Source organism: Pithys albifrons, chromosome 2 (assembly GCF_047495875.1).
Source record: "Pithys albifrons albifrons isolate INPA30051 chromosome 2, PitAlb_v1, whole genome shotgun sequence".
NCBI classification, from domain to species: Eukaryota; Metazoa; Chordata; class Aves; order Passeriformes; family Thamnophilidae; genus Pithys; species Pithys albifrons.
Genome location: NC_092459.1, coordinates 28,236,157 through 28,254,429, shown reverse-complemented (window position 1 = coordinate 28,254,429; position 18,273 = coordinate 28,236,157). Strand labels below are relative to the sequence as shown.

Here is an 18,273-nt window from a genome sequence, read left to right as displayed (position 1 = left end):
GATGGAGATAAAGTCCCTGTGGTCCATATGAGAGGTATGTTAGGAAAGACTGTTTGGGTTAGTCCCACCTCAAACAAAGGCAAACCCATCCGAGGGATTGTCTTTGCTCAAGGACCTGGTTGCACTTGGTGGGTAATGCAAAAAGATGGAGAAACACGTTGTGTACCACAAGGGGACCTAATTTTGAGCGAGAAGAGTTTGTAATGTTTCATTGTATATATGTGTATATATATGTATAGGTAAAAAGGGGGTTAATTTGGGAATGACTAGATGGAGTGGAATAAGGGGTGGATAATGTCCTAGTTCAGCTGGAGGGACCAGCTAACCCTGTGTGGTGGTGATCAAACCTGTGTATTCCACCCCCTCTATTCATTCCCCAAGGACAATGGGCCATTAGCAGCAGCTGCCCAGGGAGCCATTATCACTTCACACCCAGCCTGAGGGGGGTGGAGCTGCTAATGGGCCATCAACAGCTCAACCCCTGGCTCCCAGAGTTAATCACCCATTGTGTGAGTCCCCGCCCAGGGGGAGGGACTGAGTGCTCCCTGAGGGTACATAAGTGGTGGGTAAGAAGACCTCGGGAACCTTCTCGTCGGATCCAGAGCAGCAGCAGGACCTCGACAGCAGGAGATCACCACTCTCGCCCAGACCACAGCCCTCGCCTGCACCAACAGGTTTTTCTTTTCCTTTTGCTCTGGACTTGGGGGAGCCACAGGGGTCTCAGCACAAGGGCAAACAAACCCCCCTTGGGTTTGTGCCCCAGGACACTGGGTTATACTGCTGGGGTATTGTGAGTTGAAAGCAATTTCCCTTGTGTATCAGTGTTGTTATTGTAATATTATTATTAAATTTTAGCTCTGACTTATAATCTCTCTCGTGGTGAGTTCATTTTCCCTTGCTGGTTCACCTTCAAACCAGCACACGTTACTACACAGTGTAAAATACACTCTCTGCCTAACAGACAAGCCTGCACCATCTTACCCTGACATGAAATACAATATCCTCAAGTTGAGAGAGACAATAGTTGCTGAGCAGAGAAACAGGATGGATTTATTCTTTAACACTACACTGACATGCCTGGGAACCACCATGAGAACTGTCTCCATTTTCTTCTAGCTGCAGGTACCAATTTTATAAAGGAAAAATTTCAAGTAAAACTGAAAGACAAGCTGATCCAGTTGCAATTTTTTTTCAACAGAGCCAAGAGGCAATTGATTGCAGAAGGGCTAACAGTTCTGATGGATGTATGAAAGGAATTTAGCATTAAAGAGATGCTAGTTATTTGAACAACTAGGTAACTGGTAACTTAATTCTGCATCATACTTATGATCTAACAAAAATCTAGAGCAAGAAACTTGCCCATTTTCTTGAAATTGTATTAAAATCCCCTGCTTCTATCTTCTTTTGCTTTTATCTCTACCACAGTTAGTCTTCCAAATACCTTTGAGTTGATTTTGTGAAGACATAATCATGCAACAGGATGAATACCGAAGTTAAAAACTTCTCTGTGCAACTGTCCTAGTGCCATGAGCAATTACAAAAACATAATAAATTCAACAGGCCAAAGAAATATTCTTATACCTTTCAGCAAAAACACATACAATCAATACCTGTGTCGACTCTGAATTTAAACTGGAAGACACTGAAAGTTGCAACTGGAAGATTGTAGAAACCTCTCAGGGACATTTTTTTTAATTATTTAAAGCTCAAGCTAATGATGGAGATTTAATATTATCAGTGACATCTAAAATAATTTTTTAATGAAAAATAAGTCAATATCTTTACTCTTCAGTAAGATGTGCTCATCTGACAGGGCCTCCTACTACTCCTACTACTCCATGGTCCCCACACTGGTGAGATTAAGCACATTAAACCTTAAGCATGATAAAATGAAACAGAACACAAAGACACTTGATTGCTTTGCTCATGCTCCAGTACTTGCAGTATTTTAGGAAAACAAAGGAAGTCTATTACTCAAAACAAGATTATTATTTTGAGTGACATTATTTATTTTCCCCTTATGAACTTCATCTTGTCCAATCCTTACCCTTCTTTAGATTCAGTTCCATGTATCAGCACCACTTCTGTAAAAGTGTCATGCATTTTGTTCCTGCACCTTTGACTGATTGTACCCAACCTCCTAACTAGTACTGTAATTTTTATAAAACTTTTTAGATGAGATTGTATATTTGCAGTTTCAAACACGAACGTTCCCCTGGTTTCAAATGTCTCAGAATGACTAATTCTTGGTCATATGGACTTTTTTTACTAAAGACAGCATCATCCACCCATGAATAAAGCTGGTTTAGTTCACGCTTGTTTAAATGTGCCCAGTTTATTTTGTTCAATATACAAGCATATGTAATGCTGCTTATCTAATTGTCTCAAATTCACCACGAAGGAAAGGTGAAGCTCAACACAAGCTGAAAATGCCATCTGTTAGTAAGTATTACCATCTGAAAACCCAAGGCAGTATTATGTTTGGAACATGCACGGAGCAAAAATGCAATCGAGGAGCAATTAAAACCAAGCACACAGTTTTTTGTTAAAAACAGTTTAGGAAGTTAAACAAAGGCAAATCTAAGCAAAGCACCTCACATTCAAGCTTATTCTCACAGTTTTTAGATTCTGCTTGTAGAAAAACAGCCCCCACATTAAAATGCTGTTCTGCTGCAGATCAGAGTTGAGAGAATCAAACTGACACAGCAAACATGCACTGGGCTGAGGAAAACAAATGTGATACCCTCCCTGAACACTGACTCTTTTTCTAACACTAAAAAGATAAAAACTTTTTTTTCCTACAAAAAAAGAGTTTTCTTTCATTGCTTCTACCTGCAATATCTATTAATTTCTTTGTCTACAACTTCTAATACGTAATAAGAGCCATGACAGACTAATTTCATCAAGGAAGACTTTTTCAAAGCAATCCTCAAGCATAAGGAGCCCTTTGTTACCTGCAGAAGGGATGAATAGCACAGTTTCAGGAAGAATCCCATTTGATTTGCCTTTCTCTGGATTAGCATTAAAAACAACCAAAGACTTAAAAATAATCTGATCTCTTCTGTAAGACTGAAAAGGTTTAATAAGAAATGTAAAACCAGGTTGGGACAGGTCCACAGTCCATAAAATGCAGACTGAGAGAACAAGAAGCCTTAAAATCTTTCACCCTTTGTGGGGGTAGAGGTAGGGCAACAGGTTGTCCTATGTCTTATCATATACTCCTAAATCCTGAGCTTTAACTCCTATCTTCTTAGTCTAAATTTGTAAAAACAAGGACTAAGAGTATAAATAAAACTATGCATTCAACCAGAGGCATTTCTATTTTTCTGTTCCTGTGATAAATATGATTGCTTATATTTTAAAGTTACAATACATTTTATATCTAAAGGGAAAAATATTTTAAAATTAAATCACTCAGAAGGCCAACTAATCATAGACTATTCTGAGTTGGAAGGGACCCAAAAGGATTATGGAGGAGTCCAACTCTTAAGTCAATGGCCCGTACAGGGGACTGAACCAATGACCTTGGCATTATGACAACCAAGTTTTAACCAACTGAGCTAATCTCAGGGTCTCTAATGCTTACAAGTCTAGGAAAAAGTTATCAACAACTGTTCAAGTGATTTAGGAAATGTATCATCAATACAGTATCAAAATGAAGAAAATATTTAGAATATTTATAACATAATTCTGCATTTATATTATCATTCAGGTCAACTTATTCCTATAATGTAAAAGTAAGTACCTAAACACGTCATTTCCACTAAACTGGTGTTTAAGTGGACACTAAAAATTCTGAGGACTTTCATTCTTCCATGGATTCTCATAGTGCTACTCAGTTCTCAAGAAGACTAGAATACTACACTAGTATTTGGTCCAGCTCATTTCTCCCTGTACAAAATTATTAGAATGATAATTTGGAATACTTTAGGTAAGTAAAAAACATCACAGAGAACTAATGGCACCTGATAGTTCCTCTTGCCACACTTGTCCATGCAGGTTAACCTCTGTGGGAGTTTTAGCAGTCTTTAGGGGAAAACAAACACACTATCCTAACAAGCTACAGTAAGTTCTTACTGTTTGGTTGAATGAATATTTGACACATTGTTTTTCTTATATGAAGGGGGAAAGATGCTAATATGATTCACCCCCACTTTTATTTGATGGGTTCTCCAGCACTTTCTCTATGCAAAGAAACTGATGTCTGTACCTCTGGTGCTGGCGGGTACCAGCTGACCGAGAGACAGCACTTCTCTCTGTTACTGCTGAGTTTAAGCTGCCAATTTAGTCTCCATTTTGGGGAAGAAAAACAGCATTTGATATCCCACTACTGAAAGGTAACCTCCAACTGACCCATTCCTGTCACTTGAAATAACTCTACACAAAAACAAGAGCCAGTTTCAAACTCAAAATGTAATATAATAAAACAATCTACACTCACAGTGTCATGCTGTACTTCAGTTAATCAAGTGCAACTGCTGCAATCCTTCAGAAACATTCATCAACCTGACTGGTTCAGCAGAATGCAAAAAGTCTTAACTTTGAATGTCAATATTAGTTTGCAAAAGCACAAGTAGTTTGTGGGGAAAAAAAGTTTGTTCTTTACATCCAAGTAATTTTACTTTACTGTTTCAGTACAACACAATCTTGTCTTAAAAGGGTTTGCTTTCATTAAATTAGATGCGGATTCAGAGTAATTATGGTCCTCAACATGCAGTATTGTACAGTGAAAACATCACAGTATTTTTATGAAAGTATTCAATTCAAGTGAAACCTCTAAAATAAACACCACAGAAACTACACAGTGCTGAACCCAAACACTTCCAAAGCACTCAGTGTCATGGACTTAGCTGAACTTTCTAATTTTGGACATCAGAAATATCAAGTTTTCCATGGACAGTTTCCCAAATAACTTCTGCCTTAATTCTGGTTTGCTAGCACTGTTGCAACACCAGGTTTTCTTAGTTTAAAAATTAGACTACATATGGAGTTGAACACTACAAAAATCTGAACACTTAAATACATAAATTTTCTCCTTCTTTACTCTGGGAGCACTCCAGGGCCTCAAGACGTCATACCCAGTTAGGCCTTTCCTGTCTGCATTTGTACTGCAAAGGACATAAACAGGTGTCTCGAAAAATTCTAGAACTGTTCTAGTTGCTCTGAAACTTAGGAATTCATTCACACAGCTCAATCCGAGTTCTCTGCTCTAAACAGAGCAATCCAAGTGCCTTCATTAAATGAAGTGCTATGGCTTTTATCATTTGATCACTTGAGAACAGTCATCTTCGGTTCACTTTTTGCAGCTCTTGTTTATCGTTGTGACAAACCATCTCCCCAGTTCCCGTACTGGCCACGTCCCAGCTATGTCCCCCACAGTCCTGATTACCCAGGCTGAAGACCTAAATGCACCCCATCTCCTCCCTTTCCATGCTTCCTCTCATTGGAAAACAGTCACGAGATGGATGGGGTGCACACAAAGCCTGCTCCAACATGCTGCATGAGCAACTAGAATGAAGCTTACCTGAAGTGCCTGCTGAGCTATGAGAAGAAACTTTACCTGAATTACCTGCACAGTTTAAATTTTTATTTCAGATAACTACTACAAGGCTTTGGTAGCTCCCTCACACACCAGTAGAATATTTAGGTTACATATTTCTTTTTGAAGTCACGAAATGATCCCAAACTGAGCAAATTCAATTACCTAAAAAATTTACAAAAATTCTACACAGTAGACATACTAGAAATAAAAAGGTGGTCTACTCTGCTCCCGAATGGAGAACTTGCTCAGTCAGCTTAAGCAGGATAGAAATGGGGGAGAAGAAAAAAGAAAATCATGTCTGATTTCAGAAATGTCATTGACTTCAGCTGTGAAAGAGTAATTAATAAGAACAGAAAGCTCTTCAACAGCTGATGAAAGAGTGGGCAGGCTGATGAAGTTTAAAAAATTGCTACCAAAAATCTAGCAAAGTCTAGCTGTTCTTTCCCAAAGTCTTTCTGTTCTTCTAAAGATTTTCCTGTGTAACCACCAATGAAACATCTAAGATTGGTGATCAAACAACAACCTTTCTTCCCCTCCTCACTATTAAAATGGGCCCTTAAAGCCTGAGATTTACTTTTTTAGTCAATTTAAAAATCTCTTAATTGTCTCTACAGAACAGTCTGCATAATGCTATTATTATTCTTGCTCTTGGTCCACAGGAAACAGTGAGAAGCACACAATTAGTTCAGTTTGATAATTAATTCTTGGAATTTAACACATTTTTATTTTGCTAAAATTGGCATTTCCGCTGTTTGCAAATAAGCTCGGCTTTGACTGGTTATCTCGACTCCATTGGCCCCACTTTTCATGTCATGAAGAACTGCATAAAAATTGTTCCAGAAGTTTTCTTGCCATTTTTTTCCTCCCACTTCTCCCAGGTAACTGTAAAGATAAGGTCATCCTAAGTACATGCACTGAGGAAATTTGAGGTCTGTCATCGTGGAAATGTCATAGGGAGAGGGGGAGGAAGGACCCTGAGTAACTTATGCAAGTTTCTCATTTTCCTTCAATTAGACAGAAAAAACCATTACAGCTGCCAGTAACTTGGCAACATCACTGATTTTATTAATAGTTCTACAGATCTGATGAGGAACATCACGTTGTTGGCTGCTTCCAATAAAGTGCTAATCACAGGACTAGACTCAGTTGGTAGCTGACGCAGTAAGATCTTGTTGTATTACAAATTACTCAGTAATTTTGTCACAGAAAGTGAACAGCACAGAAGAATAGTGAAACTCTCCTTGCTACTCACTGTTCTGCAGTAGATCTCTCTGATCTTGAGGAAATTCTACTCTATCTGAAATCACTGTCTCAGATTCGAATGCTCAAAAAAAATTCCACAAAACTCAATTTAAGCACATAATGAATCTTTACTGAAAAGCAATTGCAGTAAGAAAACTCAAAGTTGTTAAATCAGTTAAAAGATGATTTTGCGTTCTTTTTACTTATCAAAGCATGATAATAAACAAAGAACCTTTTCTGCCACAATTACCTGACACATTAATACAATACTGGGATCAAAAATTTATTAAATCAATACTACAAGTTTCAGCAATATTTGAAAATGCAACAGAAATCATATTAGACATTCAGTTTGCTAAAGGCTTAAGATCAGTTAGTCATGACAGAAAGACTCTTACACAGATGTAGGAGCAGATTAGTCAGTTCTATGAAGCAGAGATCACACATGAGAATTGAATGCGAACACTTTCAAGTTTTAGGCTGCATATTCTTGTTTAAGGAGCTAAGAAATTTAAACTCAGAAGATAAAATCAAAGCCATTAGAAACTTAAGACTTGTAGGAGTATATGACACTCATAGATCTGAAGGTTTCCCTAGATTCAACCTTTTACCCATTTAAGACCTGTAATTGTTTCCATCTTTATTGATTCTTCTGCAGGACAGCTAAAATACTGCTTCAATTAACTTAACCTAAAAGAAGTCTCAAAATTGTGGTAGAACTGACAACTCCCTGCTCATGTATTTGTAATTCATTAAATTCTCAAGCCTGAAATGCCTAGACTGAAGATAAACCATGCCTGGAGTAAAGGTGACCGGTGACTTCACATATGAAATGTCCAAAGAATTCTCATATTCTGTTTACTCCTTCAAGAAGGTTAAAACTGGGGGAAAAAGAAAATCTACTGCTTGATGTGGTTGCTGAAAACACAACACTACAGTCAAGATGCCTGCACTCTCCTGGTGATTCAACGTGCAATATTTAAAATATAGTATTTAAAATATCCTATATGCAGTCCCTACCTGGATGTGAAGTGTATCATTAGGACTGAACCACTGATGTCTACCACCTCCCTAAAGCAGAATCGCACCACAAAAGCAGCAATGTATTATTCCATAAGTAAAAATAAAACCTTTTGCTTCTCTATCTCACCAGCACTTTCCAACAGAAACAAATGTGTGATACAGGTCTCTTTCCTTTGGATTTAAGAAAGCAACTGCAATTTTAAAATATGTAAAGTTTACAGGCTGTGTCTAAAAGCAGTTTATTTTGAATGAATGATCTTTAAAAGCCCTGCAAATCCCAAGCCTGGAGAATCCCTTAAATTAAAAAGATGACACACAGATGAGTTCCATTTGAGCAATCACTGCTGACACATTAATAATGAAATAAAATATGCTGCAGTATCTCAAACATTTTGCAGCTGCTACAACAGCACCATTACCTAATACAGACATATTTACCAAATTACAGATTTTGTAGTATAAGTATTTAAAATCAAAATATTTCTTTTTATTTGCCTAATCATTAACCGGTAATCTAATGACTTTTCAAATGTAAATTTAGTCAGTGGCATTTGAATTGTGCTTTATTTAAGTATCAGGATAATTCCTCAGCTGTAACTATGCACCGTTGTCTTTGTTGTCTTTTCTCCTCACCTAACCAGCCACATAACAAGGTTCAGGCATCCTTGCAAAGGGAAATCCTCTCTCTCCCAGATCAAAAGTAGTCCTTCAGGCTCTAGAAAGTTAAGATTTCCAAAAAAACAGTGTTTTTAGCCTTTACAACTAAAGTATATTGCTATAAGGACCAGAATAAAACATTTGCCTTGGCCACCCTTGTAAAATTTCAAAAATCAAAAATTTTAATGTTTTTATTGTTACAAATACACTTGCTTTAACCTCTTGCCATATGAATACGGATATCCTTTTCCACTACCTCAGTGAAGCCACACAAATTGCCATAACGAAATTGGCTTCTGCACTAACTTATTCTAAAACTGCCTTCTAGTTTCAGAAAAATTGTATTTGTACTGGGGAGGGGCTTCCCCCCACAGCATGCATGTATTTCTGTATCTTGTTTTGTTATGCAAAATGAAAAAAACTCTATTTGAAAACTGAATTAGAAATACATCTGCAATCATAGTCTATGAATAGACAACATTTTTCATAACTGTAACACTGCACTGTTGGGGAATAAACTGACAGATGGAGACTCCAATGCCTTCTGCAGACCAGAATATACTAATGGATTCATATCATCTGAGAGAGGACATCTGTAGTAAAATAAACTATTTTGTTTAATGCGTAAATTACCCATTTCATTTTTGGTATTAACTCTACACAGAAGTGTACCTGCAATCTTAATTGCACCTGCATTGTTAAGGCTGATCATTAAGCTTTAGCATAAGCTATAAAGAAGCACCTTCACTGGTTTGCCTGTCACATTTTGCGACACGACCTAGTTGCATATTTTCAAGTTATCTAGAGTTATAACTTAAATTCTATAAATTACACATTTATGTTTTAAATTGAGCCATTTATAAAAGATAGTGTTAAATGGTAATACAGGACTCAATAAAATGGAAGATTTTCTGTGCAAGAATAGTAATGGCACAAGTTAAAAACATTAATTAGGTTTTTGGTCTGAGCTTAAACCTTAACAAAGCTTAACTTTTAATTTCCCTCTAACCCTAAATGCATTCTTCTTCATAAGGTCAATCAACCTTTGTATACAAGCAAGAGCACAAGTAAAAGATTCATGTGGATTAACCAGATTACTATTCATATACACATACATTATTTTTTGCCCCCAAATCTCTGCACATGTCTAATACTATGCGAAATTTTTAAATAACTGGAGAAAACAAACTCTTCTTACCTTTTCAACTGTTAATTGTTTTGATGGTTTTTCTGATTCTCTCTCTCTCTTTTTCTCTTCTTTCTTTTTTTCTTTTTCCTTCTGCAAAAGGAAAAAGCATTTTGCTAGTACTCAATTTGCAAACATCTTGAATGTCTACAGCCACACATAATACAAACAGGTATTTTCAGTTCCTCCCTTTTAAACCAGAGCTTATGCTTTTGTCTGCTCCGCTTCCAGAAGTGAAGTTCATTTTGCTCAAATAGTACTACTAAAAATACTGTAACTTTGAGAATTCAAGAAATTCACTATTTCACTGGCTCATCTGCATTTCTGCTTACAAGCAGAAGGAAAAAAAGATCCAGTGTTGCTTCCCCTGAGCAAACCAGGGCTGAAGAGAACACCCATCTATAAGTCCTTCCATTAACTCTGCCATGAGGGCTGGTGTCAGTCGCCTTCACCAAAGAACTACAGTAAGAACTGCAGAAAGTTACTAATTTTAAAAAGCTAATCTAGTAATCTTAAAAAACACTCCTGAATGTAAAAAGTTGCCTTATGCCCTATGACAGAGCAGCTGAGTCATAAGACATTAAGTTGTACCAGAAAGTGAAAATCTGAAAGATCCCTTTGCTTTGAATGCATCATAATGACATTACAGAAGTTTCTTCACTTTGGTTGTGAATGAATAAATGGGCCAATATTACAGACCCTGTCTGACTACAGCAAAGCATAAAATATTCATTAAGGAATAACATGCAGAAGATAATATGGACATTTTAGGCAAGCAATTGCTTTGATAAAGTGTTAGTAGTTTAGATTAGTAATCTGTCTGCATTTACCTTGTGCAACTACAGTGTGGTACTAGTGAGTATATTTGAACATTAAAATGGTGAATCAAGGGTTTACCATCTGTAATGAAGACAATGAAACAGTAGTTTCCTAAATGTTCTTTCAGTCATTAGACTTGTATCCCTTTGTTCAAAGCTTTGAAACAGCTTTGTTTCACAAAACACTACTTGTTAGCAAGTTTCACATTAGGAGGAACGTTGAGAGATCAGGTAACTGTCTATGCAGCTCCAGTATTAAAAGACTTTTTTTTAACATACAATATATATGGATTGATGTTACTCAAGTCCCACCAAACCTTGAAAATTATTTCATCACCTGAACACTCAGCTGCTGGAAAATGAGACTATCAGACCAAGCACCTGCTTACAAGCAACAGAAAGCAATGACCACAGTCATGAAATTGCAGGTGGGGGAATTTGGAATGTCTGTTTTGACTAAAGAAACAAAGGCCAACTTCGATTTTAGTGAACACTAGGAACACAAAAATGGACTACACGTCCTGCCAAAACTGTATCTCAGCTGTGGCAGTGCAAGGTGTTCAAGACAAGTCTGTATGACTAGGGCGAGTACAGAGCAGTGCTTTTATTTTGAGGTCACATAATAACCTGAGACTTGTAGGCTTACTGAACTAGGATTACAAATGCAGAGCCATGCCTTTCAATGAAACTTAGCCTTTTTTCCATTACTGTTTCACTGACCCTAGTACCAGCCTGTATTCTAATATACACATAAATACACTGTCGGAGCAGTAACTTTTCCAAGTCTTTATTCTCTGTCCCCACTTCCCCCTCCAACAGTCACAAGAGGATTAACGTTAATAAAACTTTTCTACATTTGAGACAACTGCACCAAAGAAATGAGATCAGCAGGTCAAGGCAGGTGATTCCACCCCTTCTACTCTGCTCTCCTAAGACACTTCCTCTCCAGCTCTGGAGCCCTCAGCAATCAGAACAACATGGATCTGCTGAAGCAAGTCCAGAGAAGTGCCAGAAAGATGATCAGGGGCTGGAAAATCTCTGCTGTGAAGACAAGCTGAGAGAGTTGGGGTTGTCCAGCCTGGAGAAGAAAGAATACTCCAATAATACCTTATAGCAGTCCTCTGGTACATAAAGGGGGGCTACAGGAAACATGGGTAGGGACTCTATTGGGATAGTGACAGGACAAAGCAGAATGGCTTTAAATTGAATGACCATAGGTTTAGTTTGGATATTACAAAGAATTTTTTTTCTGTGAGGGTAGTGAGGCACTGGAACAGGTTGCCCAGAGAAGTTGTGGAAGCTCCATCCCTGAAAATGTTCAAGGCCAGGCTGGAAGGGGCTCTGAGCAATCTGGTCTAGTGGAAGGTGTGCCTGCCCAAGGCAGAGAGGTTGGAACTAGATGATTTTTAAGGTACCTTCCAAACCAAACCATTCTATGATTTGGCTCCTTTCCTCCTGAGAAATGATCTTGGAAGTGTCACAACAACACACTTTTCCAACAGAGTACCTTGAACTTGCTTGAATATATTTAAGTGAAAGCAGAGAAAGTTCTTGCATGTGATTTTCTTCAGAATCCTGATTTCCAGTTTGACTTCAGTATTTTTTTAAAATATGTTTTGTTAAAGAAACCTTACTTGTGGAGGGAAAAATATGTGAAAACACTGGATCTTCAGGACTTCAAGAATGAGGAGGGTTTGCAGGAAGTTTCATATGGCAAACACGCCATAAAGGTGACCAAATACAAATATATGCTTCTCATTGCCCTTAACAAAACCCTGAAAGCTTCACAGTGAATATATGAAGATTTAAAATAAACTGTCCTCCAGTGTTTCTGCCTCCACACCTCACAGAGCCTACAGGAACTCTCTTGATTCATAGTGACTTTATTTTCATTCACTTAATTTTCACCATGTACTTGAAAACCCACAAGTCCCTCATCTCCACACTTCCCAATTTCAATATGCAAGCTTTCTGCCTCAGCTCCATTAGATACAAATGAATTCAGAGGAAATAAAAACATTCCCCAGATGCTGCATTGATGCCAAAATTTCAACTCAAGTATTTCATTACTTCCAAAAGCAGTCAAAAAGCACTGTGAAGACAATAAAATGAAATTTACTTTATATTGGCTTTAAATTCTCATCAAAAATTATTCAGGTGTTTTCCATGTTTCATTTCTAACAACATGGCATACTAGATACACAGAAGAACTTTGAAATGTGAATGCATCAATGGAGGTGGGTAAGAAAGCGAAGGCAAGTTTTATTCTAAAAGGTTACTCCTGGTACAACTTAAAAAACATGTAAAATTCAACAAGGCTTGTGGTCTAGTTCATGACATTATCATTCAAATTTTAATTAATGTTTAAATATAGCTAAACTAAAATAATTTATAATGTCTATCCATATTTTCTGCATTTAGAAGGAAAAAACCCTTGATTTATGTTCAGATGATAAATTATTTCATATACTGTATAAAATCTCAATTTAGAGTGAAGTATCCAAAAGAGCCTAACATTGAGCATCCACAGTCTAAAAATATATCTCATTATTGTTGCAAATTCTGACACTTAGTGAAAATTGCTATAAATGATGCCTCACTGTTTAAGTTTTTAAAAGGTCCTTCTAAATAGTAAATGCAATGTCAGCACATGTACATATCCAAGCTAGAAGGGATATTAAAACGAGTATGAGTCAAATTAATTCTACATTTATCTCCAAGGAGAGTGAACTACATGGCTGGAACAATACTGATATTTTAGATTCTGAACCTAGCAAGCAATCAAAAAAAAAGGTATCAAAAATTCTTGCTGAGGAGACAGCTGATGACCACTCATGACTGTTAGCTGGGAATGTTTTTCCAGTTTTGTGACACTAAAGCAGAGATGAACCAGAATTTTGATATAAAAACATCATGAGTTAAGAATGAGTTCTGCTGTTATCAGCTCTTTTCCTTTAGCTAGTCCAAGAAAAAAGGAGAGAAGTATTTTGTGTGAAGCATTACCAGCTATTCAAATTCTCAAGTTACCTCAGTGAAATTATTCTATAGATATGTAAACATTTGTGCAAAGCAGTAACCTGATAAGAGTTACACCCAATACCAATATACCTCTGCTTTGCTCTTCTCAGCAGCAGCTTGCAGAGAAGGAGAGGATGCCAAAGGCTGAGCAGCATCAGAAGATGATATCTGTACAAAACAGAGGAAAGAAATGAGAAAGAAAATAAGCAAGAACAGCTGGGAAGGGAGGGAGCAGAGGCAGCAAAGAAACATGATTTTCACTCCTTTTTTTTCCAATAATTTTGGTGGTGGTGGTTACATAACATAGAAAAATCATAACGAGGAGACAAAGTATTTAAGTTTTTAAAGGAAATCTTTTAGGTAGGAAAGTGTGACTTATAATGAAATTCACTAGAACAGAATATAAGAAAATGGATAAGATTATATCACAGGACAAAGAGAAATAATTAGGTTTCATCCATTGTTCAGTTTTCATCCAGTGTAACTACTGAAATATTCATGTCCTGAAGCATGGAGGCACACTGTCCCAGAGGAGGGGGAGAGGAGAGAGTGCCTTTGTTCTCGTTCACTGTAACAGAACACTTTTATGAAGAGGAATGCAAAATAACTCTGAAAATTATACATTAATTAAAGTTAATTAATTCTTCTCTAAGAGCTCTCCAAGTACTTAAAGCGCTTAGGGTTAATATAAAGTTGCATCTTCGCAGTGGGTTGACCAACCTCCCAGACAACTTCTTTTCTAGGAGTTGGTATGTAAAATTGGTATCAACCCCATGGCTCTTCCAGAATTATCCAAAAGCTGTATATGTAACATATAGTTTGTTCAAGAAAGTAAGATTTCTCTAAATGCATTTTCATACATTTTTCTATCCTATTTCTCTATGCGTAGTTGATCACTTTAATGGAAACATTATCTTTCTATTGCCTTTTTATAAAAATGCAATGGGAATACATTTTCCCAACATGTAGATCTTCAGAGCTGTAAAGCTGACACTTTTACACTGCTTGTATCACCTCTAGTATACAGAAGGAAAAATTAGAAATAAATGAAGCTATAACAGAGCAGGTCATTATGTTGGACCAAAATAACCAATTTAGGTGACGTGTTTTTACTTAGCTTAAAAAAAAGTAGCTTGCCCTAAAAGGAGACTGAAAGCTGGTAAAAACCCCATCCTACCTTAAGTCTAAATACTCTATATTTGTTTCAGAAAATAGCACCAGTACCTCTTCTTATAAAACTGGAATATTCATGGAGTATATATATCCAGTATTTTTACAAACTTAGAAACTATGCCTATGCTACAATGTGGTGTAAAGCTTCAGGAAAGATAATTATAAGGTTTAATTTTAAAACCAAATTTTACCTGCAGAAATATGAAACAGAATCCTATTTTCTAAATTTACGGTTTTAACATCCTCAGGTTATTAGCAGAGTTATGGATACATCTGCTGCAATGAAGCAGTTTCTCAAACTGTAGTATTCTGTTGCTATAGGAACATCGGGATCTTGTTTATTTGGACTGCACCACATTGTAACCAAATAATGTCAGAAAAACTATTAGGTAACTATACAATATACTGAACTGCAGGCTCTAATACCATGCTTCTTTCTAAAATTTCAATTAACTGCAAATGTGTGGAATTCTGATCATGAAACTTCCTAGGTATGTTTTCAAGTTGCTACAGTGGCATTTTTGGTTTGGGTTTTTTTTTCATTCTTTTATATGCTTCAGATTGTAGGAGAATTTAAGCTTGGTAACTCTCATGGGTGAACAGCAGGTAACAGCTGCTCACCACACAGAACCAGGTAAGCAGAATTTCATTTGGGGGTCTGGGGGAAAATCAGCACTACAGCTGTTAGCATCAATTTCCACCCTTTCTTAACAATTCTTCTCAATCTGCGTATCATCTCCAGAAATTAAGGGATGCTCTAACCTAGGAGAAGGTAATCCTATGAAGGTCTGGATGCAATTTATTACAGTTTTGCCAATCAAGTAATAGAATCATAGAACCAACAAAGAGGTGTCATGCAAGCTGTAAGCAGGAGACAGAATGACAAGCAGTCACTATCCAGCAAGGGCTAAGTAACAGGATGTGCAAGTTGAGAACTGCCCAGGCAGAATGTTTAAAGACAACCAGCAGCAGTACAACCACTTCAGGCAAAAAAGAGCACTTGAATGCATACTTCACATATGCAAATATTCAACTAAGCAAGAGTATAAAAGGCATACGACTGAAGCTAATCTTTAAGAGAAGACACATTACAATGTATAAAGAACTGATTAAGTTCATATAATGAAAGCAACAGCACAAGGTTGGACTGCTGAACAGCTTTATCACCACTGCATCGTGTTATGCTGTTATCTACCAAGCTGCACCAGATAAGGAAAGCTGAATGAGAAAATCCAATCAAACTGAGCGGCTGGACACCGCTAAACATGTGGATGTTGTCTACCTAGAATTTTGTAAAGACTCTGACATCATTTTCCAGAACATTCTCCTGGAAAAACTGGCTGTTCATTGCTTGGACAGGTTGCACTGTTCACTGGGTACTAACTGGCTATACGGCCAGGCAGAATAGTGCTACATCCAGCTGGTGGCTGGTCACTAGTGGGTTCCCCAGGGCTCAGTACTGGAGCCAGTCCTGTTTGACATCTTCATCCATGATCCAAATGAGGAGAATGAGTGCAGCCTCAGTCAGGCTGCACATGACAGTAAGTTGGGTGGGAGTGTCGATCTGCTGGAGTGCAAGAAGACTCTGCACAGAGATCTGGACAGGCTGAATGGACAGGCCAAGGCCAAGGCCAAGGCCAAGGCCAAGTGTATCAGACTGAACAAGGTGAAGTGCCAGGTCCTACACTTTGGTCTCTTGGGAAAAAGCAGCTGGAAATCTGCCTGGGGAAAAAGTATCTGGGGATGCTGACTCAGCCAGCTAGATTTCTACATCTTTGCAGCCATATTCTGTAATTCAAGTAAAGAAGCATACACTGATCTACTCTGACAGCACACTTGCACTATGCTCTGGAAAGCTCTCAATTAAGACATCCTTGATTACTGGCACTTTAAAGGACCAAGCAAAACCAGTGGTGACCCCTGCAACCTGTCACACATACTGCTAGAAAAAGAATAATGTTGATGTGCTTGTGAGCATTATGAATGTGCTGTAGAATGACAACCAGCACCTGCGTACATCGTTTTAATCTTTAATTTAAGTGCAGGTGGGTCTTTTGATTAAGAAGTTAATTCAGAATTGCCTAAAATGGAGAATGAAGGCAAGTAACTGTTTCTTAAGTTTCCACATTTATTCTAAGTCCACAAAATTTTAACTGTAATTCAGACCAGAAAACTTGCAGTCATTTAAGTTTTAGCAATTCTTTAATCTCTTTCCATTGTTTGTGTTTCAGGGCTCCTTTTTAGAAAAACAACACAGCAAAAATAACCACTTAGAATAATAAAGCTCAATACTGTTTTTAAAGCTTCTGCTACCTTCAGTGCTGAACAAGAAATTACACACACATGCAATAGTACTGCAGGAATTCGTTTTCTCCTATGTCCCCCGAGAGACTGTCATACACAAAACCCGTAAGACCAGAAAAGAAGGAATCTTCAGATTTACAGTATTAGTCCAGTTCCCCATCCCTCTTACATGGCAATGCCTTACCTGACCCCATTTTCTCCCTAAAAAAACTTCAATACTATTTATGAAGTTATTACTTAGTACTGTACCCAAATACACACTAAGTTAACAGTTCATGTAAAAGCAACAATACAAACAGTAGTTGGCTCAGTATCTTGATGTAGTCTGTGCACCAGACTACTATTTCAAGCAAAAAAAGTATATGAAAACTTAAAACAAGCATTAAATTGCCAGAGAATAGAACGTTAAAAATCTCAGAATTTTTTTACTTCAGTTTGTACTAACATGTTTCTGATTATACATAACAGTGATACAAACATTATCAATCACTAAGACGTAGGTACTCAGTTAACTTTTCATTTACTTTTATTTGTAGTTTTTCCAAAATCCTGCTCTTGATGTAAAGCATGTAATTATTCAGCCCATTACTGAAAAGGATTCAAGTTAAAGCTTTAGAAATCTATACTAAATTTCCACTTAAACATGAAATGTAGGGTGCTATCACGCAGAAGTTCCGAGAGATTAAAAAATTATCAAACCATTCAGGATGTTTGCAGCTAAAACAAATACAAAGGTGCCCTCGAGTGGCCAGTTTATACACACAAAATATGCAGGGAAATAACCTAAATGAAGAGAACTCTGCTTTCAGTTGGCAGGTTTTAAGTTCAGTTGCTATACATGCTTTTTTATTTCAGCAGATTTCTGACTGTATTACTGTACGTCTCCAATGAATGTTGACAACACTAAAATCAGCAATTTATCTTAAAGCAGTAGCAATTATAGACTGCTATTAGATGCATATAAACACAATCAATTGCTTGACATTTTTTAAATAGGCCTATTCTTAAATACTGAAAGGAGTGTAAGAATACTAATGTACTAGTAATAACACTTACCTATGAACTTTTAGAGGTTCTTTAGGCTACCTGACAAGGCTTTTTTTAAAGTTTCTGAAATGTCTCCCTGTGTTGGTTCTGGTTGGGGGAGCAATAATTTTCTTCACATTGGCTAATATGAGCTTATGGCTTGGATTTGTGCTGAACACAGGGTTGATAACAAAGAGATGTTTTTGTTATTACTGAGCAAGGCTTACTACACAGAGCCAAAGCTTTTTCTGCTTTTTGTAATGCCACTTTAGCAAGGAAGTTGG

The 18,273-nt window shown here is 37.2% G+C and overlaps 1 protein-coding gene across 2 annotated transcripts in view; it reads right to left on the bottom strand.

Annotated features, from left to right (window-relative positions):
• SMAP1 (small ArfGAP 1) overlaps positions 1–18,273 on the bottom strand; it is a 97,242-nt gene that overhangs the window by 39,334 nt on the left and 39,635 nt on the right. The window contains exons 5-6 of one of the 2 annotated variants that reach the window (XM_071548533.1): positions 13,577–13,654; positions 9,663–9,743 (exon numbers count right to left, since the gene is read on the bottom strand). In XM_071548533.1, coding sequence (XP_071404634.1) covers positions 9,663–9,743; positions 13,577–13,654 — 159 coding nt within the window. The remainder of the gene's footprint in view (positions 1–9,662; positions 9,744–13,576; positions 13,655–18,273) is intronic. The other variant, XM_071548534.1, reaches the window with a different exon arrangement.